The following is a 26,500-nucleotide window of genomic DNA, read 5'->3' on the forward strand; positions in this document are numbered from 1 at the left end:
CAAGAGTTCTGGGAGTCCTTTGACTCCAATAATCTTGAGAACCACTGCGTTGAACATAATAGTCCATGGGCCGTACGAGATGTCGCTATCGGAAGGTTACTTAGCATTTTCGAGAAGCTCTATATCTGTAGATAATATTTTGGCCCCACAAAACCATGGTTTAGTGATGAGTCATCACTTTTCACAGTTTTGTGGGGTCCGTTGTTAGCCCAATGAATGTTTTTCGTGCAAAACACATGCTTGCAATGGATTCAGATTCCCTAGTTTGACTGCTACTTAAAGCAGATTCATGTTTTTTTTTTTTTTTTTAAGTTAATGGGACACCGACTTTAGCATGTGTCTCAGAAAGGGTTATCATACCACAATTATTTGAAAACTTTAGTTACTTTTAGATCTAAATTGCAATATTATAAAACATTTTGTACTTTTACTTTTGGTCATTTAAGTACTTATTGATGCCAATACTTTCAAACTTTTACCCTAATCCATTTTGAATTCTGGACATTTTACTTGTAACGGAGTACAGTCTACAGTGCAGTATTGACACCTTTACCTAAGTACAAAATGTGAGTACTTTTTCTACCGCTGCTCGCAGGATGCTGACCATGGTGATCCAGTTCTCTGTGCTCATCGTGCTGCACTCCTGCCTGGTGCTGGTGACCACTGCCGAGGACTACAAGTGTCTCCCTCTGATGATGCGTAAAGCCTGCTGCTGGATCAACGAGACCTACGCCGCGCGCAACGTCATCGTCTTCCTGTCCATACTCATCAACTTCCTGGCCGCCATGATCAACATCGTGAGTGTTCCTGTCAGACTATGGTCACGTACTGTAGTTAGGTACTTTATAGAGAAAAGAAAAAGTGAGTGTTAAAATGTTTTCATTTGCTTCGTTCTATCGTTTTTCACGTTTACCATGCTAAGATGTGGAGCATGTGTACGCATGGGGGCATGTGTACAAGTGGCTAAATATGTCTTTTTAGACACAATAAGCCAGCAGTTTCTTTATTGCTATTTACAGTAACACCTCTAGCCCCCAAACGTCACATCCAACCATGAAAGGATGCGTTGTATCTTGGTAATGATGAAAGAGTGAACATAGTAGATACAAGCTCACTACGAGCCGTGTGGTGAGCAATATATTTGAAAATAACTCTGAAAGATCGCTGAAATATCTGGGAAAATGTGTAGCTGAGTAATATTTGACCAAAGTATGAAAATATTGGCATCAAAATGTACTTAAACTACCAAAAGTAAAAATATTTGAAAATAACAGATCTACATGACACGTTGTGAGCTTGTAGACTGGCTATTTTCAAGTAGCCAAGGTATAGACTACGGCTAAAATGTTAGAATTTATATTATGTTATAAGTAACTAGTCACTAAAGTTTTCAAATAAATGGATTGGAGTAAAAGTACAATATTTGGATCCGAGATGTACTGGAGTAGAAGTAAAAGTATTGGAAATTGGAAATGCTCAAGTAAATTGTACTTAACTCTTTGAGTGCCAGCGCCCTCTAGGGGCCAAAGAATGCCAGCGCATCTCTCATAGGCGAGCGCTTTAGCTTCCAGGACTTCAGCTTCCAGGACCTGACGTGCTCACGTTCATGCACGGCATGGAAATGTCCCGGATGAAGATGCTAACAGAATGGCTATTCCCATTTTGTCATCTAAAAGATCATTTTTGGGCGATTTCGCCGTAAATAAACCTCGCGCCGCTTCCCTAAAACACAAAAAAGAGATATAAGCCTTTAAAGATGCGGTCTTTCATTGGATTAGGCGGAGATTGGCGATTGCGTTCGCAAATTACGGCCGGCCGGGAGGTTGCTAGCTTTCGGCTAGTAGCTAGAAAAATCAGGCCAGGCTTCAGAAGGCCTCTTATCATTTTATTCATTTAATTGAATAAAGCCGAACTACTTCGGGATCGGCACACTCGTGTACTCATCGGAAGCGGCGCCGAACATCGGGTGAACATTGGGGAGCTCAAAAATGTATTTTAAACCATTTTTAATGGAATATATCGTCGGACAGAGTAGAACGGCTAGATGGCTAGCGGCTAGCGAGCCAGGACCACCCACGACTCTACAAGCAGCTCGGGGTAAGTGAATTAATAAAAAAAAGATTGTATTGGATTGAAATAAAGCCGAACTAGTTCGGGATCGGCACCAGATGAGTTAAGTACAGCACTTAACTCATTCTGTGCCTATCCCGAACATGTTCGGGATATGTTCAATCCAAAACATTTTTTTTTTATTAATTGACTTACCCTGAGCTGCTTGTAGAGCCGTGGGTGGTCCTGGCTCGTCCTACGCTAGCCAGCTAGCCATTTTACATGGTCCGACGATATATTCCATTAAAAATGGTTTAAAATACATTTTTGAGACCCCCAATGTTCACCGAATGTTCAGCGCCGCTTCCGGAACGTAGTCCAGTGTGCCTATCCTGAACATGTTCGGGATTTTTAATGAAATGAATAAAATGATCCGAGGCCTTCTGAAGCCTGAGCCTAAATCTAAAATCCAGTGGTCCAAATCCTGGGGAAGCCATGCCGGCCGTGAGCCGCGAACGTAGCCGCGAATCGCCGCCGAATCCAATGAAAAACCACATCTTTGGAGGCCCATATCTCTGGATTGTGTTTTTAGGGATGTGGCGCGAGGTTTATTTACGGCGAAATCGCCGGAAAATGATCTTTAAAATGACAAAATGGGAATAGCTATTCTGTTAGCATTATCATCCGGGACCTTTCCATGACGTGCACGAACGTGAGCACGCGCGTCACTGCAACGTGAGCCCCCGGATGCTAATGCAGTCCCCTATGGGAGAAAGTCTGGCATTCTTTGGTGCCCTCTAGGGGCTGGCACTGGAAGCGTTAAGTAAATGTACTTAGTTACTTTACACCTCTGTGTGCTTGTACAGAAACAGCGTCAGTCCGCTGGTCTTTTAGTCCCGGTGAACCACATGAAACAAACTGCACAATAATGAGCTCTACGAGGTCACCGGCGGGCCAGTAGAGTGGATTAGAGTGCGTGTGCGTGAGTGAGTGAGGAAACATTGGCAATGAAAGGCTGCCTCCATTCACAAAGAAACACGCAGGTCCTTACAACTCATACGGTGATTTATTTTGAACGTGTTATATTTTCCGCACAGCAAACAATGTAATTAGAATGAGAGAGGAGAGGAGTGAGTCAGACAGACAGAAGAGACATGAGGCTCTCAGTGGTGAGGAGGGAATAAGTGCTCGGACAAGGCTTGTTATGTCATATCACATTATTACCTTCCCAGACAGAATGGCTCTGTCTCACATCACGATATCAATAATGATATTGTTGCTGTGAGGGAGAGAAAGCTTGTGTGTACAAAACGATTATACTTTTGAGGAAATGGGAAAGAAACAAAAATCACACCCAGTGTGAAGTGAGCGGTGCCGCTGAAGAGTTAATTTCATCAAGATATATGAACTAGTAACCTGACTCTGATGGTGGCGTATTGAGTTCTGCATCCAGTCTCCATCAACCGCTCAGGACCAACCGCTGAAGAAGGCCGTCCCCTTTTTCAAGCTATTTGGCAGGTGATTGGATGGGACCGTCTGTCTATCACAGTCACATGACGCATAGTAGCTGCGCCGACAGGAAAGTAAACACTAAACGCGAGCCGCGTTCTTTTCAAACGCACTACACATCGCGGCCCCCCGATGGATTGAGGCAGGGCACCACGGCGTGAAGTGTGTTTGAAAAGGGGTGAAAATTTATGCTATGTGTTCTAGAGCTATGAAATCTGTGTTCTAGATCTATACATTCTGTGTTCTAGATCTATACTTTCTATGTGCTTTAGTTCTATATTTTTATGAATTCTGAATGAATGAATGATTTTGTCTGGAGGGCCAAATTGTCATGTGAAGCTTGACCAATCCTCAATTCTGCATGCACGGGACATGTACGGGACATGTACGGGACAGACAAAGCCACCCCTTGAGAATCTATGGGAATCCTCAAAAAAAAACATGTACGGGACAGACAAAGCCACTCCTTGGAAGCAGCTTTCACCGCTTCAAAAAAAAGCTGTCCATGAATAATGGAAGTATGTTTCTCTCCATGCTGACTGTAGCGAAGGGTCCAATATGTATATATAATATATTTTTGAGCGGTGCAAACCGCTCCTATATTTCACTTTCGGTTTATCTAGTTAAAACATATTAGCACGGGACGATTCTTTCATTCTTCATCGATTGGCTAGTTGAGTAACTAAACATTAGAATCGACCAATCAGAAACTGTTCTACTCATGACGACATGTGTTAGCCAAACAGAACAGACCAATCAAATGCTGTGTTGTTCATGTTAATTTAGATCTGTCTTGGCCATTACACTTGCACTTGAGACCGGTTTAAAGTTCATGAAAGGTCCAGGCGTAATGGCCAGGTTGTTTCATATCCTGGACCTCTCCTAAACCTTAAACTAACAGATTGAACACCACACAGGATTCGAAACAGCAACCACGCTACATTACCCTTGCAGGCTATGATTACTGTTTTGAATCCTGTGTGTTGTTCAATCTGCCAGTTTAAAGTTTAGGAAAGATTTGTGCCGGTTTAAAGTTCAGGAAAGGTCCTTCCATCTTTCTGTCTGTCTGACCCCCTCTCCATTCTGCCCTCTGTCTGTTTTGTTTGAGCTTCTGGTCTGGACTGGATATTATTCTTCTCTTCTATTCACTCTTTGACTGCCACCAAGCTGTTAATGGCCAGGCTGTTTGTCTGACCTCCTGTCTGTTCTCCCTCTGTCTCCCTCTTGCTTTATAACCCACAAGAAGCTCTATTTGGCTCTATCTGTTTTCAGACAGCGACATTTAAGAGTTTCTCCTGCATCTCGGCTATTCCAAATGGAGTTTCTGGTGACACATAAATGTGCACATGAATGTGCACGATAAATTGTTATTTGGTCTGGTCAAGGATACTAACAAACCTGGCTGGTATGTTGCGCATAATATACTCCTGATGGTGTAACCGACATAAAAAGTCTGACCAACCGCATATCCTGGAACTTTCTGGCGCAAATCTACGACCACCCAAGATTCAAGACAGCGACCACGCTACATTAAACCCTGTAGTCTATGGCTGCTGTTTCGAATCCTGGTTGGTGTTCGTTTTGAGCTGGTGTAAAGGTCAGGACACACGAAAACCTTATATAGTCTGAGCAGACCTCCAGACTGACATCATACACAACAAAAAGAATATTGCCATGCATGCCTATCAACACTGATTTGCGCAGGCGCCCTTGCAGGAATTAGTTTGCACCGCTCACTTCGCACGGGTGCGAAGTGAGCACCCGGTTTCGGTTTATTTAGCTAAAACATATTAGCACGGGACGATTCTTTCATTCTTCATCGATTGGCTAGTTGATTAACTAAACATTAGAATCGACCAATCAGAAACCGTTCTACTCGTGACGACATGTGTTAGCCAAACAGAACAGACCAATCAAATGCTGTGTTGTTCATGCTAATTTAGATCTGTCTTGGCCATTACACTTGCACTTGAGACCGGTCTAAAGTTCATGAAAGGTCCAGGCGTAATGGCCAGGTTGTTTCATATCCTGGACTTTTCCTAAACCCCCTCTCCATTCTGCCCTCTGTCTGTTTTGTTTGAGCTTCTGGTCTGGACTGCATATTATTTTTCTCTTCTATTCACTCTTTGACTGCCACCAGGCTGTTAATGGCCAGGCTGTTTGTCTGACCTCCTGTCTGTTCTCCCTCTGTCTCCCCCTTGCTTTATAACCCACAAGAAGCTCTATTTGGCTCTATCTGGTTTCAGACAGCGACAATTAGGAGTTTCTCCTGCATCTCGGCTACTCAAAATGGAGTTTCTGGTGACACATAAATGTGCACATGAATGTGCACGATAAATTGTTATTAGCCTTTGGTCTGGTCAAGGATACTAACAAACCTGGCTGGTATGTTGCGCATAATATACTCCCGACATAATCTGTTTCCAAGAGGCACAGCGTACAGGCTGCGGTTGAGCTAGAGACACGGCAACGACAAAAAACCAAACAACCTTCCATTGACAATGCATTAGTACGGCGCCCCCAGTGGCCATTCTCAGACGATAAGATGATGATGCGTGACGCACATGTGTGAGCGCGGCCTAAGCAAGCCCTGAAACCGCAACCCGCAAAGTTTACAAGCAGCTTTCATAAAAAACAAGCCCAAAGTCGCTCATAATAAGCAGACCTGGCAACACTGGTTGTTTACCGTACTATGGGAAGTAGACTCGAAGCCGAAATGGGTCCGTATTTACTACCGTAATGTTGATAGTAGATGCGATGCGAAATGGAAATCGACCTGGCTGTTGTTTTGCATCAGTCAGACGCAGACGCTTAACCTACGCGTCCTCACGTGGCCGTAGTACCAATACAACGGTAGACTATACTGCTGCGCTGAAGTAAAACATATCTGGAAGGAAACGTGGGGTTAATTTATTATGTTATTAGTAAATAGTGTGATATGAGCGTTCATTCTTGACATCGCCACTAGATGGCGCAGTGGTATCACAGCCACGGAGGCAGCGCAAGCCGCGTCTAGTCTATGTCCAAGCGTGTCTAGGAAGGGAGCGCTCGTTTTATGGTTAGATGTCACAGTTATTGTCCACGACGCTCAGTTATTGTCCATGACATTGCAAGCGGCGCGAAGGCCAGCGGACCTTGGTCCTGCTCTTCGCGCCTGAGCGCCGCAGGTGCGAGTGCCCGCGAAGAGCCCGAGCGCTGCCGCCATGTTGGAGTGACGTTTCATATGTTGTTTTGATCCATTCACTACTAATGATAACGACTAATAAAATGAAATGGTTATAGTGGAAAGCATTTTATAATGCTTTTCCGCTGTAAAACTATACCATTTCGGTAGAGGCTTTATGACAAGAGTGGAAATGATTGTCTTGTCTTTTGACAACAGCGCTGCCTTTTTTGGTTGTCGCTTTCACACCAACATGGTGGAAGTGGACGTCTCTGGCCGGCTACAGACCTAAAGGCACAAAAACGAGTGTGTGTCGTGGGGGGGAGGCGGGGGGCAGACACAGCACAATGCATTGCGGATGGGAGTCGAGTGGTTTGAAGTCGAGTGTGAGTCGTGTGGTGTTGTGTGGTTGCGTCCAACTTGCTCACGACTCGCACTAGACTTCAAACCACTCGACTTCCATCCGCAATGCATTGTGCTGTCTCTGCCCCCCGCCTCCCCCACACAACTCTCACTCAACTTGTGCGTTCCAGTCTGAGTGCAGCCTCTCAGTGCTGTTGCCAGATACACGGGTTTCTTCGCTTGGATTCAAGCTCTTTGTCGTATATGCTTTATAGGGTCACGTGACTCGGAAGTGATTCTCATAGGACGAGGTGGCCGAGTGGTTAAGGCGATGGACTGCTATTCCATTGTGCTCTGCACGCGTGGGTTCGAATCCCATCCTCGTCAAATAACATTTATTATATTATATCGTATTTTTGAGCGGTGCAAACCGCTCCTATATTTCACTTTCGGTTTATTTAGCTAAAACATATTAGCACGGGACGATTCTTTCATTCTTCATCGATTGGCTAGTTGATTAACTAAACATTAGAATCGACCAATCAGAAACTGTTCTACTCGTGACGACATGTGTTAGCCAAACAGAACAGACCAATCAAATGCTGTGTTCATGCTAATGTAGATCTGTCTTGGCCATTACACTTGCACTTGAGACCGGTCTAAAGTTCATGAAAGGTCCAGGCGTAATGGCCAGGTTGTTTCATATCCTAGACTTTTCCTAAACCCCCTCTCCGTTCTGCCCTCTGTCTGTTTTGTTTGAGCTTCTGGTCTGGACTGCATATTATTTTTCTCTTCTATTCACTCTTTGACTGCCACCAGGCTGTTAATGGCCAGGCTGTTTGTCTGACCTCCTGTCTGTTCTCCCTCTGTCTCCCCCTTGCTTTATAACCCACAAGAAGCTCTATTTGGCTCTATCTGGTTTCAGACAGCGACAATTAGGAGTTTCTCCTGCATCTCGGCTACTCAAAATGGAGTTTCTGGTGACACATAAATGTGCACATGAATGTGCACGATAAATTGTTATTAGCCTTTGGTCTGGTCAAGGATACTAACAAACCTGGCTGGTATGTTGCACATAATATACTCCCGACATAATCTGTTTCCAAGAGGCAACCCAGCACTTCTTGGCGTTGACCTTTCTGGCGCAAATCGACCCCCACCCAGGATTCAAGACAGCGACCACGCTACATTAAACCCTGTAGTCTATGGTTGCTGTTTCGAATCCTGGGAGGTGTTCGTTTTGAGCCGGTGTAAAGGTCAGGACACACGAAAACCTTATATAGTCTGAGCAGACCTCCAGACTGACATCATACACAACACAAAGAATATTGCCATGCATGCCTATCAACACTGATTCGCGCAGGCGCCCTTGCAGGAATTAGCTTGCACCGCTCACTTCGCACGGGTGCGATTTTTTTATTAATTCTTGAGTGGATGAATGGTTTTATCTGGAGGGCCAAATTGTCATGTGAAGCTTGACCAGTCCTCACATCGGGACGCACGGGACGGACAAAGCCACTTCTTGGAAGCGGTTTTCACCGCTTCAAAAAAGAGGTTGCCGCAGCTTCTCAATCGCGCTACACCTGGTCTCGCGCAGATCCCACTAGTAGCTGCCGCTGATTGGTTGGAACCAGGCGCTGCTGCGGTGCAGCACCGATCTCTGACCAGTTCCAGATGGAGGCTGTATGAGGAACTCAATACGCCACCATCTGGCGGAGTCAGGTCATGAACTAGAGGAACAATGTTAAATCAACCTATCTGTCTGTCTGTCTGTCTGTCTGTCTGTCTGTCTGTCTGTCTGTCTGTCTGTCTGTCTGTCTCTCCCCAGCTGTGGTGTGACTTTGACAAGTCCAGTTCTTTCAGGAACCAGACGTTCAACGAGTCGACGAACATCCCTGACATCTGCTTCTACCCCGAGGTAAAGACCCTCCCACACCCCCAGGGACGTGCAGAGAATGTCAGAGAGGCAGGGGCTGTCATTTACTTAAAGAGCCATTTGGTGAAAATATCGAAAATAGCAGACCTCCAAGCTATCGGCTAGGTCGGCTATTTTTGGTGCTTGATACCACACTGAACTAAGCATAATCAACTCAATAGCTTACTGAAGATGTTGTATTTCTACACAGAGAGCACAATTCTTTCAAAATGCTGCATTCAAGTTCAGGAGTTAGGACAAGGCAATTCTCTTGAATGCTGCCTTCAGGTATTGCATGGAAAGAGGGCATTTGCATTTCTTTCACCATAGTGAAAACTGCATTCATGGTCTGGAGAGGGCACTTTTTACAGATGGATAAAAGGGCAGGGGCTCAAGCCCCCTATGATGTCTATGTGTGCACGTGCCTGCACACCCCTACGTGACAGGAACCAAATGGACTCCTTAGAGCACACATGGGCAACATACGGCCCGGGGGCCGGACCCGGCCCTTCGACCATCTCGATAAGGCCCTCGAAGTCCTCAAGGAAAACAAAATTACCCCCATAATATCTACATGTTAAAGGGCAGCAATATGTTTTTTTTAGGGAAATCAATTTAATGTAACTCCAATTAATTATTTGTAATTAATATGTAGGCCTATGTACCATTTGAGTACTGCATTCCATATTCCATCCGTATGTACTTAATGTTAAACAGTCTGCCATGGATCCATATTATCCCAAATGATTCATAACCCTTAAAGTAAGTAAGTAAGTAAGTAAGTACATTTTATTTATAAAGCACCTTTCAAAACAATGTTACAAGGTGCTGTACAATGGACAGCAATAAAAAACAAGCAATACAAACAATAAAAGAAACAATACAATAATACAATTGGTTAAAGTTATACTATGCAACTTTTTTTATAAAACATATCTCAAAATTGTCCTAACTATTAAATCGCTAAAGTTTTAGAACCCCCACTCTGTTAATTTCAGCTCCCAAAGCCTTTTCTTTATATGTGTTCTACTGAGCCCTGGTGGCCGTGACCGGGGCTGTTTTTCCCGGCAAAATTACGTCATATGCATCATTCTGTACACGTGTCTCCCTACCGGCCAATCAAAGCCCAGATCATACACTGCTGAGCTCTTCAGGAAGTACACTGCAGTGTTTACACTGGGCTAGGAGTCTAGCATGTAACTCCCCAACCGAGGCTCGTAGAGGGACACGAAAGACCTCTATGGATAGGTCTCGGCGAGGCGAGGCGGACGCGGTGGTCTGAATGCCCGGTCCGCGGTGAAAAACGGACGAAAAAAGCAGACGCGACCGCGGTTTGCTCTACTGCTACTGACCACTAGTTGAGCAACTTACACAGTATAGCTTTAAAGCAAGATAAAACATAAAGACTTCATAACAACAAATGCATGCGAAACAAGTGAGACACCATGCATGCATGTGTTTCAAGTTTCAACTGTCCGAATGTGTGGCCCTTCACTCAACTTTATCAAAGTCAGTAGGCCCCCTAGAAAGAGATGTTGCCTACCCAGGGGCATAGTTCTGCCGATTTAAAATGACTCCAATACGGAACTAAAACTTCCTATGATTGGCCGCTAGTTGCGCTGTTTTCCCCCCCGGCCGATCGCAAAAAGAATTGCCCTCCATTGGATCCCATTCATTTTCCCCTTTCGTTTTCTAACCTTAATTAACATTTTCATGAATACTGTATGGTTCCTATCGCTAGTAAAAAAATGCCTTTCAATCACCATCATATTCGTTTTGTAAAATGTGGTCCAATGTATTTTAAAATAAATGATAAAGTTGCGGGGGGGCGTGGCCAACAAAACTAATACCAGCCGGCTGTGTTCTTCTTCGTGTGCTGTATTTCGGGAGGCTCCGACCACATTCTCCCATGTATCCCTGCGTTGTACGTGACCGTTGGCAGCCAATAGCATCTCTGATGCCTTTACAATTCTATGATGGCGACACCCATTCCAAGGGGTAGAAAGGGCCATTTGCGCTGCATAGAAACCAATGGCTTCGCTTCGTCCATATTTTTCTACAGTCTATGTGCCCCTGCAGTCTATGTACCCCTGCCTTAGAGTCTGTAACTCTCTGAGTTGAATACACAGTGGGGTCACACAGTGCCGTGTTGTGACAAATGAATTACTTCTTCAGCATTCATTGACATTTATTATGTTTTTTCATCTGTATAATATATATATAACCTTGATTTTGTTACCGCATGCACGCGCGCGCGCGCGCGCACGCACGCACGCACGCACGCACGCACGCACGCACGCACACACACACACACACACACACACACACACACACACACACACACACACACACACACACACACACACACAGTGTATCACATGTTTTTATTCTAAAGTACACACACGTCTGACATTGACTTCAGGCAAGTGTGAGACTCCACTTCAGTCTCGAGTCCCCAGAGAATCTGAATAAAGATAATCTCTCTCTCTCTCTCTCTCTCTCTCTCTCTCTCTCTCTCTCTCTATCTCAGTCTTACTCTCACTCTCAATGTTACATTTTTTACTCAGTCTGTGTAAACAGAGCTGTTAAATTGCATTTTGCTTCCATAAACAGTTGCACACACGCACACACACACACACACACACACGCTCATGAGCAGAACAGCAGCCATAAGCTGGCGTGATTGACTTGTTGCTCTGCTCTGGAACGCACGTGTGAGATGTGTGCCACACATTTGATTCTCAGCGCTAAACCTGCGTGTGTGTGTGTAGACGTGTATATCAAATAAAACATCCATCCAGACGTTCATGCGAGCATGCGTTGGTCTGTCACTGTCTCCACTGTGGGCTGCTCTCTCTGTGCTCCTTAGGGCTAGCAAATTTGCTTTATATAGGCCTATTTGAATTGGGATAAAATACAGACCCTCAAGGACCACCGGTGGTCCTTTGGTGAGTTGGTGGTCCTGGTGGTCCCCCCCCCAAGGACCACCGTTGGCCAAGGACCACCGTTGGTCCTTGGGGGAAGTTCCAAGTGGTCCACAGCTAAATTATGGAGAGTTGTTAACCAAATGGATCTTTTAAATCTTGAGAGCATAAAGTGAAACCAAATAGATTTCGTTTCATTTTCTGGAAACACCCCGCCATTCCGAATATATTATTTATTATTATTTGGGCGATGATGTGATGTTGAAATGTAACTTTCAGATCAGCGCATGCATGAGTCACGGCCTTGCGCCCTGCTGGTTGGGACTAATATATTAAGTAGAAGTGTGTTGTGTTTATGGACTAAAATAACAGATGCTGGTTATTTTATTTGTTTTGCCCATTTTTATATTTGCATTTTAACCAAATGTTTTAATCCTTGACTGATTGAGACTATACATATTTCGTTAATTTATTTATATTTATTTATTTAACTGTTTTTGTTTTGTTTGGTGTTCCTAAGTTGAGCCCTTCGGAATGGCTGCCTTCTGGTTAAGTTGTCAGTTAAATTGCTTTATTTATTATTTGTTTAGTTCTGTTCAGTTATGTTGTGTTTAGACCTTTATTTCGTTATTTGTTTGTTTTGTTTGGTTGTTAACTTCAGCTCTGAGCACGGCCTGGCGCTGCAGGGCCGATCCAAAGGTAGAGCGAACGGTGCGGTCGTGATTAACATAATCACCTTCCATTTACAGACCAAAAATACAAATGTCCTTACATGATTTCACATTAGACAGTCAGATTTGCATAAAGCAGAATAGGCTAGTAGTAGGCCTAATTTTAATTACTTTTATGCGCAACAGATCATCAAGCGCAATTATAGCGCATCATTGGCACCTGTGTTGAGTTGCAAGTTGAAGTGGATGCAGCAGCAGTGCATGGCAGCTTGGTGCTAAACGAATTACAATGTCGAGAGAACGAGATAAATGGAGGAAATATGTCTCAGGAAATGAAAAAAGAAAACAAACAACGGAAAAGGAAGAGTTTAATGCCTCGCTGAAAGGCTCGTTTGATAAATTTGTTACCAAAATCAGCGATCCGGCCGCGGGGCCCCGCGTCGTCGTCGAGATGACCCAAAATGAAACTCGAACCAGGATTTTGTTATCCCAAAAACAAAGAAAACAATAGACACTTCAGCGACAGTTGGTTCATCAGAAAACTTGCAAATGGGGAACAAATTGAAAGAAATTGGCTCACGTATTCAAAGAAATTAGACAAAGCATTTTGCTTTTGCTGCAAAATATTCAGCGTGAATAAGAGTAGTATAACAACCCAGCTCGCTGATGAGGGCATCAACGATTGGGTTCACATGAGTGATAAACTAAAATCACACGAAACATCCCCTGATCATATCTCAAGCGCTTTAAAGTGGAGAGAAGCAGCAACCCGACTAGAAACGAATACAGGCATTGATGCGTTGCAACAAAAGCAAATGGACAGAGAGAGAGCGCATTGGCAGGCCGTGCTAACACGTATAGTCGCAGCCATTCAGTATCTGGCTGAACATAATTTGGCATTTAGGGGAACAAGTGCTAAACTGTATGAAAAAAACAATGGAAACTTTTTAGGCCTCATAGAAATGATTGCCAAATGGGACCCAATAATGCAAGAGCATGTCAGGCGAATTCAAGACAAGGAAACTCACCAACATTATTTGGGATCCAGATTACAAAACGAAATCATTAGTGTCCTGGCTGTATACGTGAAAAACTCCATTCTTCAAGACACAAAGGCTGCAAAATATTTTTCACTTATTCTAGACTGCACTCCAGATATGAGCCATCAAGAGCAGATGTCGCTTGTATTGCGTTTTGTTAATATGAGCTCCGCAGAGCTAGGGGTGAGTGTGGAGGAACATTTTGTAGATTTTTTTGTGACAAGTGACCAAACAGGAAAAGGACTGACAGCTTCTGTCCTGGCTGAACTGGAGAAGATTGGTCTCGATATAAGCGACTGCAGAGGACAAGGGTATGATAACGGTGCGAATATGAAAGGACAGCATAACGGTGTTCAGGCTCACATACTCCGTCTAAATCCCCGTGCCTATTTCATGCCATGCGGTTGTCACAGCCTTAATTTGATCCTAGGAGACATGGCAAAATGTTGCACAAAAGCAATGACATTCTTTGGCGTTGTACAACGCATATACACAATATTTGCCCCTTCCACTAATCGTTGGGATATATTGACAGCGCACGTTTCTCTCAACGTTAAACCACTGTCCGAAACGAGGTGGGAATGTAGGGTAGAGAGTGTCAAAGTACTACGCTACGACATTAAAAATGTTAAAGATGCTTTGCTGGAAGTATCAGAGAAAACTAAAGACGCTAAAATTAAAAGCGAGTCTCTTTCCCTGGTCAACTATGAGCTGGAAAAGTTTGAATTCATTCTGGCTATGGTTATATGGTATGACATTTTGTTTGCTGTTAACACTGTGAGCAAAGATTTGCAGTCTAAGGATATGCAGCTGGATGTGGCTTTGTCTGATATTAAGGGACTGGTTAATTTCATGGAGAACTACAGAGAAACTGGATTTACGTCTTTAAAATAACAGCAAAAGAGATTGCTGAGGAGATGGGTGTCAGGCCATTATTCACAGAGTCGCGCGTGACGGGGAAACGGAGAAGAGACGCAGACAATATCCCTCTATCTGGAGAGCGGCTTTTCGAAACGGAATATTTCATTCCAATAGTGGACCAGGCCCTCTCCGCTCTACGCGATCGATTCAAACAAATAAAACAATTCGAGGGCACGTTTGGATTTCTTTTTAACCTGTCCAAACTTTGTGAAATAGATGACATTGAACTGAAGAGAAAGTGTGAGGCTTTGAGCTTGTCTCTGACAGCAACATTAATTGATGGAACCCAGTCTAGTGACATCAATGCAGAGGACCTGTTCACTGAGCTGCGCGTATTGTGCGTAACAGTGCCCAAGGAAGCCAAGACTGCGCTGGAAACACTGCGTTATCTCAAAAAGAGGAAAGGGACATTCCCTAACAGTGAAATTGCCCTTCGGATTTTACTGACAATCCCCGTCACGGTTGCATCTGGGGAGCGCAGTTTCTCCAAGTTAAAACTGATAAAAAACTATTTACGCACAACCATGTCCCAGGAGAGACTTTGTGGACTTGCCATCATCGCAATAGAACAGGATGCTGTATCTACACTGGATTATAAAGACATTATTGCAGAATTTGCTGCAAGGAACGCCAGGAGGCAAATCTTAGCATGATTCTCTGCTTGTTGTGTCAACTTGTGTGAGTAGCCTATAATAGCTGCTGCCTGTGTGCTTATTGTTATTGTTAACTTGTCAATTCTTTGAAGTGGTATCCCTACGCTATATCTACGTCACTGGCTGCCTGGGGCAGTGGCGTCAGTTCAGAAAAAGCTAAGGTATGGCAACATGACTGGTGGTTGCCATACCTTACTTACGTACCTGCAATAGGCACGATGAAAAGAACATTTTATTATTTCCCCCTGTAGCCAAGGTATGGCAGCTGCCATAGCTTGCCATACCCAATTGACGCCTCTGGTTCCCCCATGCAGACTGCAGTAAAAGTGTGCCCGCCCCGCCCCGCAGTCCCGCTGTTATAGCCTATATTTGGGAATGGGAAATGCTTTGTGCATTATGTTTAAGTTATAGTTATAATGGGGCGATTTTGTTTTGTGTGGAACTTAGACCTACCGGAAGGAATCACACTCTCTCTCACTTAGCCTACTCACTCACTAAGTAAAGTTACAGCGTCAGTCAGAGTCAGGCTGGCTGAATGGCTGATAATGTAAGATTATTAATGTGTCTTGTTGTGTGTGATTTTGTAATAAACAGGCATTAGGCTACTACTTCTTTGTCCAGCCCAGGCTTCATTACTAATAATCAAACATGTGGTGTGTGTTAAGTGTGTTTAAAATGCAGTGGCGTAAAGTAACTAAGTACATTTACTTAAGTACTGTACTTAAGTACAGTTTTGAGGTATTTGTACTTTACTTGAGTACTTTGAGTACTTTTACTTTCACTTAAGTAAAAGTATAAATACTTTTACTCAAGTAAAAGTACCAAAAAAAAAAAAAAAAAAAAAAAAAAAGGCCTCGCCCCCCGCCCCCCCGCTCAGGGCCCCGCATTTGTGCCGCACGGCCTGCGTCGGTACAGTCGTTCTAGTTTCGGCGCAAACTAAAACTCGAACCATTTAGGGAGTGTTCGTCTAATACTTAAGGTGGGTATAGTCCATAGCGAGGGGGGGTTCTCAAATAATAATTTGATTGTCAGGGGGGACCATGACTTTTTTATTTTGGCTGGAGGGGGGTCCATGCAACTTTAATTTGTTGAATTTTGTATTAAAAAAATGTTTTCTTTTGATATTTTTCATACGTGTTTACTCCCCTATATTTATCAAGTTCCCCCTGATTAACTTGGTATATTCCGCTTCTGTAAATCTCCCCACAAGAAACGCATTCATTGGGCGCAGTCGGCGACTCGGCGGCAGTCGGCGCTGACAGCGCAGTGCTTCGAGTTTGTGTTGCATTCTACAAAAGTGATTGTGAAGCGAACAGTAGAACCAACACAGGGCTTTACACACGAGTGCTGCAGTATATCCTATACGTATATTAATTAGGCCTACTTTAAACCATACAGCTTTTGGTAGGCTGTATAATAACTTGAATAATATGAATGCCATATTAATTTCGTATCGGCATTGCCAGGGTGGCATTGCGCACTAGGCTAAAATACCCTATATAGCCTATAACGTTCTCTACAATAAGTAATTGTAGATGATAGTTATATCTATCAAATATGGTTTTATATAGCAAATCAATGTCGGGAAATGTCCATTTTGGGAGCGCACTGCATGGCGCACTGGTAGATCAGCCAACGTTATACATCTTTAGATGTAATAGGGACACAATACAGTCCATGGAAGTGGGGCTTTCCAAGGAAGAGGTGACGTTTTATTTGTTTTAATCGCTTCATAATTGACCGAGCCATGATGAACTTAAACCAGAAGAACAAAACGTAATCCTGTAGGCAGGATTTTTTTGCTCCCTCGCTTTCTCTCTCCATCTCTCTCTCGCTCTGTTCCAAATCATGTCCAAATGGAGACGCTTCATGCGCGGAGCGCAGAGACACACAGAGAGAGAGAGAGAGAGAGAGAGAGAGAAAGAGAGAGAGAGAGAGAGAGAGAGAGAGAGAGAGAGAGAGAGAGACACGAGAGTGGATGTTTATTTAAACAGCAGCACACAACTTAATTGGCCCATCAACAGCCTTGGCCTATCATTGATCTCCCAGGGGAGTAAACCGATGTTCGGACTCTCTTTGATTCATTGACTGAAGCCCTTCCACACCTAATTGTTTGTTTATTATTTGAAATAATTAGCAGTGCAGGAACTGTCTATAGTTCTGGTCCACCTCCTCGCTCGCACTCTGTTGCCCGGCGCGCGCTGCTTGTAGATCGGCTACTTTGGCTGAAACTATAAACGACCGTAGAGCTCCAGAATGGCTGGCCGTTGGATCGCCGCGACCCCTCGTTGGAACCGGGGCGACTAGACAGACGGTCGCTCCGTGGTGTTCAACACAAATGGAGCTCGCCGTTCTACATTGCATTGCATAATTGATACTTTTACATTAAAAAGTAAAACAGTTGAGTAGGCTACCTTTTCCACCACTGCCAAAGACCTGCAGCATCATCAAAGACCTATCCCACTGTTTGAACTGCTGCCTTTTTAAAAGATCCACAGGCTTAAAAAACAGCTTTTTATATAGCTGCGCTCATGCACTATTAGCTGTGAGACGGGACTTTTTTTTTTTTTTTTTTACTTCGTAGGCTATATCTATACTTTTTTTTTTTATAAAATTAACTTATTGTTTTGTCTTAACAATAAAGGTTTGCTCCAATTTCGTTGTTCTTGAACTTGTTTTATGCAACAATGATACCGGTAATAAAGCTCATTCATTCTTCATTCATAGCCTATACTTTTCAAACCAAATTAGAACTTTCTTGCGATAAATTAAAGCCCAGGCATTAAGTGTTCTGTAAAAGGCATATTTATTTCAATGATGACATCAGTTTTAAATAACAATAATAATTAAATAACAATAATAAGTAAGACCCACAAATCGGCCCATGGCTATATTATATTAGGCATAGCGTATAGGATACATACAATATAATAGCCTATACACATGGCTTATTTGCAGGGAACAGTTGGAAAGCCCTCGTCATTGATGAATTCCGTTACGGAATAAAGAGATTGTGGGGGAGAAGATTTAGGTGGCGGTGCACCCGGTGCAACTGTCTGTCTGTCTGTCTGTCTGTCTGTCTGTCTGTCTGTCTGTCTGTCTGTCTGTCTGTCTGTCTCTGTCTGTCTGTCTGTCTGTCTGTCTGTCTGTCTGTCTGACTGACTGAATGACTGCACCGACGCTCTCTCTCTCTGTGTCATGAAACTAGGCCTAGCCTACTTTTTCCTATTTGCAACCTTCTAATTCTCTCACTGTTATGTCATGCAGTTCCCTGTTTCAGCTGTGAGACTCACAACCCTCGATTACCACCATGAATTGCCTTTGCTTTGATCACTTGATTGGTGATCAGTCCACCATATTCGTCACAGCTGCAGGAGCTAATGACTGGCGTAATTCACACATCTATTGTTTGTTTTTCCTTGAAAGCAAATAATGACCGCGCTAATTGATTCATTGGTAACTGAGAGCTATACAAGTGTTTCTCAACCTGTGGGTTGGGACCCAAATTATTTTGTCCCCAGATGATTAACTTAATATGCACCATTTTCTCACTCAACAGTAACCGTGACAAATTAAACATTGGCAAAATTGTCAAATATTAGAGGCCTATTTCTGTTTCATATAAGTGCAACCACTTTTAACAGCTGTCTATCTGTGTGATGAGGGGCTGTGGTGCTGAACTGACTGACTTGACGTTCTCTATATGTGCAATGGGAAAATGAAATCAATCAGTCTGTCCGTCTGTCTGTCCGTCTGTCCGTCTGTCTGTCTGTCTGTCTTCCTTCCACACTGGATGTGTGGACAAATTGAATGAATTTTGATATTTTGATAAAATTAATAGGCCTACTGTCATTGCATTTCCATTTTTCATTTATACACCGAATAGCACAATTAAGTAGGCCTAGGTCAACGAGTCAACCCAATTAGCGCTCCCGCAGCTGGTCTGATTGGACTCTGACCAGCTCTGCGCTTCTCAAAGTTACATTAGATCATTTAAAACATTGTGGCATTATTCTCAGCCAACTAATAATAGTCTATTCTGCATTCTGGTTGTCGTCACCCCAAATAATGGATTACTTCTTCATATAATTAATATAGGATATAATGCAGCAGCACTCTTTATGTGCAAAGCCCTCTTCTATAATAATCAGATTATTTTTTACTCACAACAGAGTAAAATATATTTAAACTCTTAGATCTGCATTGTTAAATGCAACGGAACAGGCAACAATAGTGGATGGCAATGGCATAGAATTGAATGGTTTGGTCTGTATTTGAACTGGAATGAGTTACTGCTTAAAACGAATACAATGAAACCATTGATATAAGAATCACTGTACATTTACAGAATTTTATTTTTTTGTGCCATCCTTTTTTTTTTTTTTTTTTACATGACATGTCACGCGTACCTTATAGCTGTGCCATCCTTTTTTTTTTTTTTTACATGACATGTCACGCGTACCAAAGCTGTGCGCAACGTGTGCCCCGGAGTGCCACTGGAGCAGAACTAACGCATGCACACACGCACGCACATGTAAACAAAAACCATGCTGCACAAGATGCGTCCCATCGTTTTGCTGGCACAAAAGGAGCCCCATACACACACACACACACACACACACACACACACACACACACACACACACACACACACACACACACGCACACACTGGAAAGGTTAGGCAGGGATAAACACATTGAAACGAATAACTGTAATATTTAAAAGTTTATTTTTTGCATAAAACGCTTGGCACAAGTAGCAGCGCATCTTTCAAGTTGCATTTAAAATTGTGCCCAAATAACAGGAACTCTGTGTAGCAATAATTAACCTATTAAATTGATAGGTCAATTGACACCCCTGTATTGATACCCCCCGGGTGTATGTGTCTCTGATGTCCCGGTGCACTGGGCAAGTGGTTAGGAAGTGTTATGCTGTTCTGTTGACAGCTCATCTCGTGTGCAGTGGGTGCACAGTCTGCCTCCTCTCGGTAGCCAGGTCTCCCTGTGATCTCCCTTCCTCACTCTTAAGACCTACAGTATGCTCACTGAGTCTGTACTGTACATAGCAGGGGCGTCAATTGGGTATGGCAGGGGTATGCAGCTGCCATACCCTGGGTCCAGGGGGGAAAATAAAAGTTACTTTTAAATATAAATCCATGAAAGTCTCTTTGTCTAACTACGCTGGTTATTATGTTGTTAAATTACAGTAAAATCTACCAATGCAAGATTTTACAAAATGGTCACTTTAACAAGGTATTATAATTATATTCTCCACACTTGTATTCTCCCCATCTTGACAAGATGGTATATCCCCAGGTTACGCAGGTCAGCTGCACAGGTGCAATGCATTATTGTTAATTGTGACACGTTTACTAACATGCTAAGTTTAGCTGCACTTGAACAACCATTCCAGGCTGCCATATCCAGCCCAAGAAACCATAAAAACTTGTAAAAAACTGACAAAACTCGTTATTTTTTCTGACATTGTGAAAATGTTCACAATAGAACCTTGTTATACAAAATGTAATGCCTCTTTTCCATGAGGACTCCCATCTTTGCCATATCCTAGCTTTTGCTGAACTGACGCCACTGGTACATAGTCAAGGCTTATTGCGACCGTCAGGTCGCAGTTACTATAAAAACCTCCACCGGCTGTCAGTCGGTCAGTCTGTCTGTCTGTCTGTCAGTCAGTCTGTCTGTCAGTCTGTCCGTCGCATGTCACGTCACACTTTTGCCCTACTCATATCTCCGCCACCGTTGCCCCTATCCATGCCAAACCTTGCACACACACTCCTTGGCTGCCAAACCACAACCTCCATTTCTCATCTCATTTCTCACATGGCCCTCTTCTAGCGCCTCCATGAGGCCGATTCTTGCAAAACACATTTTTGGACACTGCTCCTACAGATTTTGCCCTAAAATCACGCAAAGCGGTACACAGTATGTCTTCTAGACTCATGTCATCAACATGGATCTGTCACATTTAGCGCCACCATCAGGGCGATTTTTGCAAAACACATTTTTGGACACTGCTCTTAATGATTTTGGCCTAAAACCAGTAAGACTCCATAATCGGGAGATAAGCGACCGTCAGGTCACAGTATACACAAAGAGGCCTGTAAGTGGCATTGGTTCCACCCGCAAGTTTGTACAACAAACGGTTGATGAGTAAAAATAAAGTTTTGGCCAATCAGAGGAGGGGGCGGGGCTGAGTTAAACCAATTAAGGTGAAGGACTGTTAATGAAGTTAATTGACACCACCCACAAGTGTGTACGACAAAGAGTTAATGAGTAAAGCCAAATAAAGTTTGGGCCAATCAGAGGAGGGGGCGGGGCTGAGTTAAACCAATTAAGGTGAAGGATTCTTAATCAAGTCAATTGACACCACCCACAAGTTTGTACGACAAACGGTTGATAAGTAAAGCCAAATAAAGTTTCGGACAATCATAGGAGGGGGCGGGGCTAATGTAAACCAATTAAGGTTAAGGACTCTTAATCAAGTCAATTGACACCACCCAGAAGTTTGTACGACAAACGGTTGATGAGTAAAGGCAAATAAAGTTTTGGCCAATGAGGGGAAGGGACCATCGGGGCGTGGAAAAGTTAAACCAATGAAGATGAAGGACTGTTGGAGCAGCAGGAGTCGGTGGTCCCTGGGAATTCCCTGTGAGTAGCCCAGTTGGGGTGTTGATTTGGTCATTTTTGCACTATTTGGCGCCGGTGGCAGGGGGTCCCTGGGGGTCCGTGGAGGTCCGGGGGTCCTGAAGGTTGTGGTTTGGCAGGCAAGGAGTGTGTGTGGAAAATTTCACATGGATAGGGGCAACGATGGCGGAGATATGAGTAGGGCAAAAGTGTGACGTGACGTGACGTGACGTGACGTGACAGACAGACAGACAGACAGACAGACAGACAGACAGACAGACAGACAGACTGACTGACTGACTGACTGACTGACTGACTGACTGACTGACTGACTGACTGACTGACGGACTGACAGATAGCCGGTGGAGGTTTTGATAGTAAATGCGACCTGATGGTCGCAATCACACAAAGCGGTACACAGTATGTCTAGAGTCATGTCATCAACATGCATCTGTACCATTTAGCGCCACCATCAGGCTGATGGCCCAAAATCACGCAAAGCGGTACACAGCATCTCTAAAGTCATGTCATCAACATGAATCTGTCCCATTTCCCATATTCCCTCCTGATTCGACTACAATTGCCTTCTAAAGTGTGTGTATGCGACGTGACGGTCGCTTAGCTCCCGACTAGGGAGTCTTACTGGTTGTCTTTGTGTTTTGTTATCAGTCACAGTGCTCAGGTATTTCTGACTGCCACTGCGTATTCTCTGTTTGGGGCCAAACAGCATTCTTCAGCTCTGCTTTCGGGTCGTTCTTTCCAAGGTGTCCGATAAGGCTCATTTATTTGTTCCGTGTCCTAGGCTGATAGGGGCATTTGATTTACTGAGGGTCTGGTTTATGGGGTTGGTTGGGGGGGTTTTCTTCTTTCCAGCTTCGCATTTTTGGGCCCAACCAAGTACTCAGTGGCAAGGAAAGGCGTTCACAGTTCACACACTGATGAATGTAATCTCATAATAGCCATAAGAACTGGGCTCAGGAGGTGGGCTGTGTTGGACCCTGTGCTAATTTAGAATGAACTGCTTAAGGCCTAGAATTATTGAATGCTTTAACCAGTGAAAAATAGCAGATATACAAGCTCACAGCGCGGCACCGAGTGCCGCGCTGCGAGCTTGTAGATCTGCTATTTTTGGAAAAAGTCGTGAAAATGTGTGCAAATCTTTGAATATTTGTATTTTTAAAGCGAACGTTTGTAACTCAAATTTTGCTTCTGGGTGGTCCCTGGAACTAAATATTTTGAGATGGGGGTCCGTGGCCAAATGCGAATCATTTTGGGGGTCCTTCACATGAAAAAGTTTGAGAACCACTGACATAGTAGTCTCTCAAGAACAGACTAACTGAGCTCCAGTTGAGTGAAAAGGACCTTTTCTTTGACGATGGCTGGCCAGATTGCTGACATAGAAACATAGGTTTTTCAAAAAATCTTAGAAGGATTCAAAAGACACTTATAGAATCGGGTCAAAATTCTAATTTTCACGATTTTTCAAAAATAGCAGATCTATAAGCTTGCAGAGAGCTTGTATATCTGCTTTTTTTCAATAGTTAAAGCATAAAATAATGATACACAATAATGTGTACCCGTTCTAAATGGGTTAAGGCACATTCCTATTACAAAATGTTGGACCATATTGACCTTTTCTGTGATAGGTGGGCATGAGGGGGGTGAGAATGTATTTTCCTTCCCTTTTTGATTGGGTTTGGGAGGTTGGTTGTGTTTCTGTGATTTGTTTTACCCCTCTGTTTGCTTGTAAGTCAGGCTTGTAGTTGGTCCTGTCATTGTCTGTACTACCACCAAGAGGTGCGTAATAAATGGCCTCACATAGCCAGACAATATCGCTGCGTGGATATTAGTCTGGTTCTTCTATGTCAGTTTTCAGGCCAAGGACCCCTTAGTTGAGAGAGAAATGAGGCAGGGACCCCACAACCTGTTCATAGATTCCATATAGTTTCATCGTTTGACAGCACAATCATCAGTGTATTTTGGATTCATGTCAATTTGTGTTTTCAGATATTTAACCACTTGAACCATCAATACTTTATAAACTTGACCTTTCACTTAGTACTTAGTCTGCTCTTTTTTCCCCTCTACACCAAACCTCTTTGCCGGAAATAGCCGCTGCGAGGCGTTGTGAGCTTGTAGATCTGCTATTTTTGGCTAAAGTTCTCAGAATAAGGACACTATAATAAGGATTATTGCCCTGGTTCGTGCCCTGGTTCGTGTCAGTGTTATTTTCTTTTTCCAAGGGGCGGTTACAAAAAGATTCAAACCTACAACCAATCAGAGTAGTGCGAAGGTGATACGCCTGCCCTCCATTTGCATACTGGGCCTCTGACTTGTGAGCCGTGAAATATTTGAATAACTGAGCGGGGCCAGACCTGATCTTGGGTGAATGGTAAAAGGGGAGGATTATATGATGTCATTTTATCAGTGTTTTTGGATCGGCACTTTTGACCCACAAGGTGTCAGCCTCCAGGAAGAAACCCAAAATACAAAGGGAATAGATAATTGCTCATAACAACAATACTGACAACCTCATAGACACATGAAAACCAGAAAAAAGAACAAAACTATGGCACCCCCTCTTTAATAAAGAACTCTCTCTCTCTCTCTCTCTCTCTCTCTCTCTCTCTCTCTCTCTCTCTCTCTCTCTCTCTCTCTCTCTCTCTCTCTCTCTCCCCCTGCTCTCTCTGCATGTCTCTCGTCCCCCCAGTACTTTGTCTTCACGGGCGTGCTGGCCATGGTGACGTGCGCGGTGTTCCTGAGGCTGAACTCTGTGATGAAGCTGGCCGTGCTGCTGGTGATGATCGCCATCTACTCCCTTCTGACCGAGGCCTTCTACACCTCGCTGTTCCTGCGCTATGACACCGTGCACCACAACACAGAGTGAGTACACACCAGGGACGTACAGAGAATGTGAGAGAGGCAGGGGCCTACATTTTCTAAAGGGGCCTTTTGGTGAAAATATTGAAAATAGCAGGCTTGGAGGTCTGCTATTTTCGTTGCTTGATACCACACTGAACTGAGAATGCTGCCTTCAGGTATGGCATGAAAACAGGGCCTTTCCATTTCTTTCACCATAGTAAAACATGCATTCATGGTTCAGGAGAAGACACTGTTTACAGACGGATAAAAGGGCAGGGGCTCAAGCCCCCTTTGATGTCTTATGTGTGCACGTGCCTGGTACACACGCATATACGCACGCAGGCAGGCACACACACCATAGACCAGGGCCGTAGCTCGTCTAATCAGCGCTCTATGCGAGCTCTCTCGAATGCGCCTCTCTCCACTCGTGTGCGCGCGCGTTTGGGCCGGTTTGGGGCTGGTTTGGGTCCACTCCCTCCATTTCGGCGCCCCCTATAGGATGGCGCTCTGGTCGGCCGCTTAGCTCGCCTAGAGCTAAAAACGGCTCTGCCATAGACTGTAAAAAAGAGATGGACAAAGCTTCGCCCATATACTCTACAGATGGTAAATGAAGCCTATTTAGCAAGCGTGTGCAGGCCGCCATCTTTCTCCATCCTGTCCTGAAAATGGAAATGGTACCAGGATTCTATTGGTTGGGACAGAGCGGGGGGTGGTAAAATACATGCTATTGGTATCAGCATTGGGGAAAACAGCGAAACTAGCGGCCATTCATATGAAATTTCTCTAGAAGTCTCTTCCTATACAACGCCCTTGACGCGTGCACACATACACACACAGTGCCTTATTTGCCCTCTCTCAAAGGACAACTCTGCATTAAATAACATATATGCTCATTTTCCTACTATTGATCCAAAATGACTGTCCATGGGGTCTATTAGGCAGCAATGCCCTGTCGTCCAGTTTCCCCAGCAGAAAATAAAACAAGGTAATTGCTTAAGTAGTAATATACTTATGGTGGAGTCCATAAGTATATTACTACTTAAGCAATCTGCTATAAGGGCTGCTGGGTTCTGCTGGGGAACTGGACAACAGGGGCATTTCTGCCTAATAGACCCCATGGACAGTGATGTTGGATCAATATAAGTAGGAAAATTAGCTTATGTGTTATTTAGTGTGGAGTTGTCCTTTAACCGCCTACCCGTTTGTTTCGGGTAACCATTTTCTAAAGAATGCTTTCAGAAACATGTCAATTGGATTTTCTAAAATAGCTAGACGCGGCACATCAACAAGCTCATGCAGTATCAAGTTTCGTTCGCTGGAAATGAAGCCACTTCTGGGATCTCCTTGAATGTTCTGTTCCTATGGATGGCCCAGCAGATTTAGCAGCTATTTCAGTCTCCCAGGGGTCTAGCGCAGGGGTCTTCAACGTTTTCAGGCCAAGGACCCCTTAGTCGAGAGAGAGATGAAGCAGGGACCCCCCATAGATACAATATATAGTTTCATCGTTTGACAGCATAATCATCAGTGTATTTTGGGTTCATGTAAATTTGTGTTTCCAGATATTTAACCACTTGAACCGTCAATACTTAATAAACCTGACCTTTCACTCTGTACTCGGTCTGCTCTTTTTCCCCTCTACACGAAACCTCTTTGCCGAAAACAGGCGATCTACGAGCTCACAACGCCTCGCAGCGCGAGGCGTTGTGAGCTTGTAGATCGGCTATTTTTGGCTAAAGTTCTCAGAATATAGACGCTAAGTGGTTAATATAAAAAAGGAGAAAAAAATCACTCAAACATTTGGAGGACCCC

The 26,500-nt window shown here is 43.8% G+C and overlaps 1 protein-coding gene across 1 annotated transcript in view; it reads left to right on the forward strand.

Annotated features, from left to right (window-relative positions):
- The window catches only part of adcy8 (adenylate cyclase 8 (brain)), a gene marked incomplete at both ends in the record, with an annotated part of 274,511 nt that overhangs the window by 187,983 nt on the left and 60,028 nt on the right, over positions 1 to 26,500 (forward strand). Inside the window, 3 exons of the mRNA XM_080725959.1 lie at positions 596 to 797; positions 8,892 to 8,981; positions 24,540 to 24,712. Of these exons, the coding sequence (XP_080582085.1) occupies positions 596 to 797; positions 8,892 to 8,981; positions 24,540 to 24,712 (465 nt within the window). The remainder of the gene's footprint in view (positions 1 to 595; positions 798 to 8,891; positions 8,982 to 24,539; positions 24,713 to 26,500) is intronic.

Source organism: Nannobrachium achirus (genome assembly GCF_963921795.1).
Source record: "Nannobrachium achirus genome assembly, chromosome: 5".
Classification (NCBI taxonomy): domain Eukaryota; kingdom Metazoa; phylum Chordata; class Actinopteri; order Myctophiformes; family Myctophidae; genus Nannobrachium; species Nannobrachium achirus.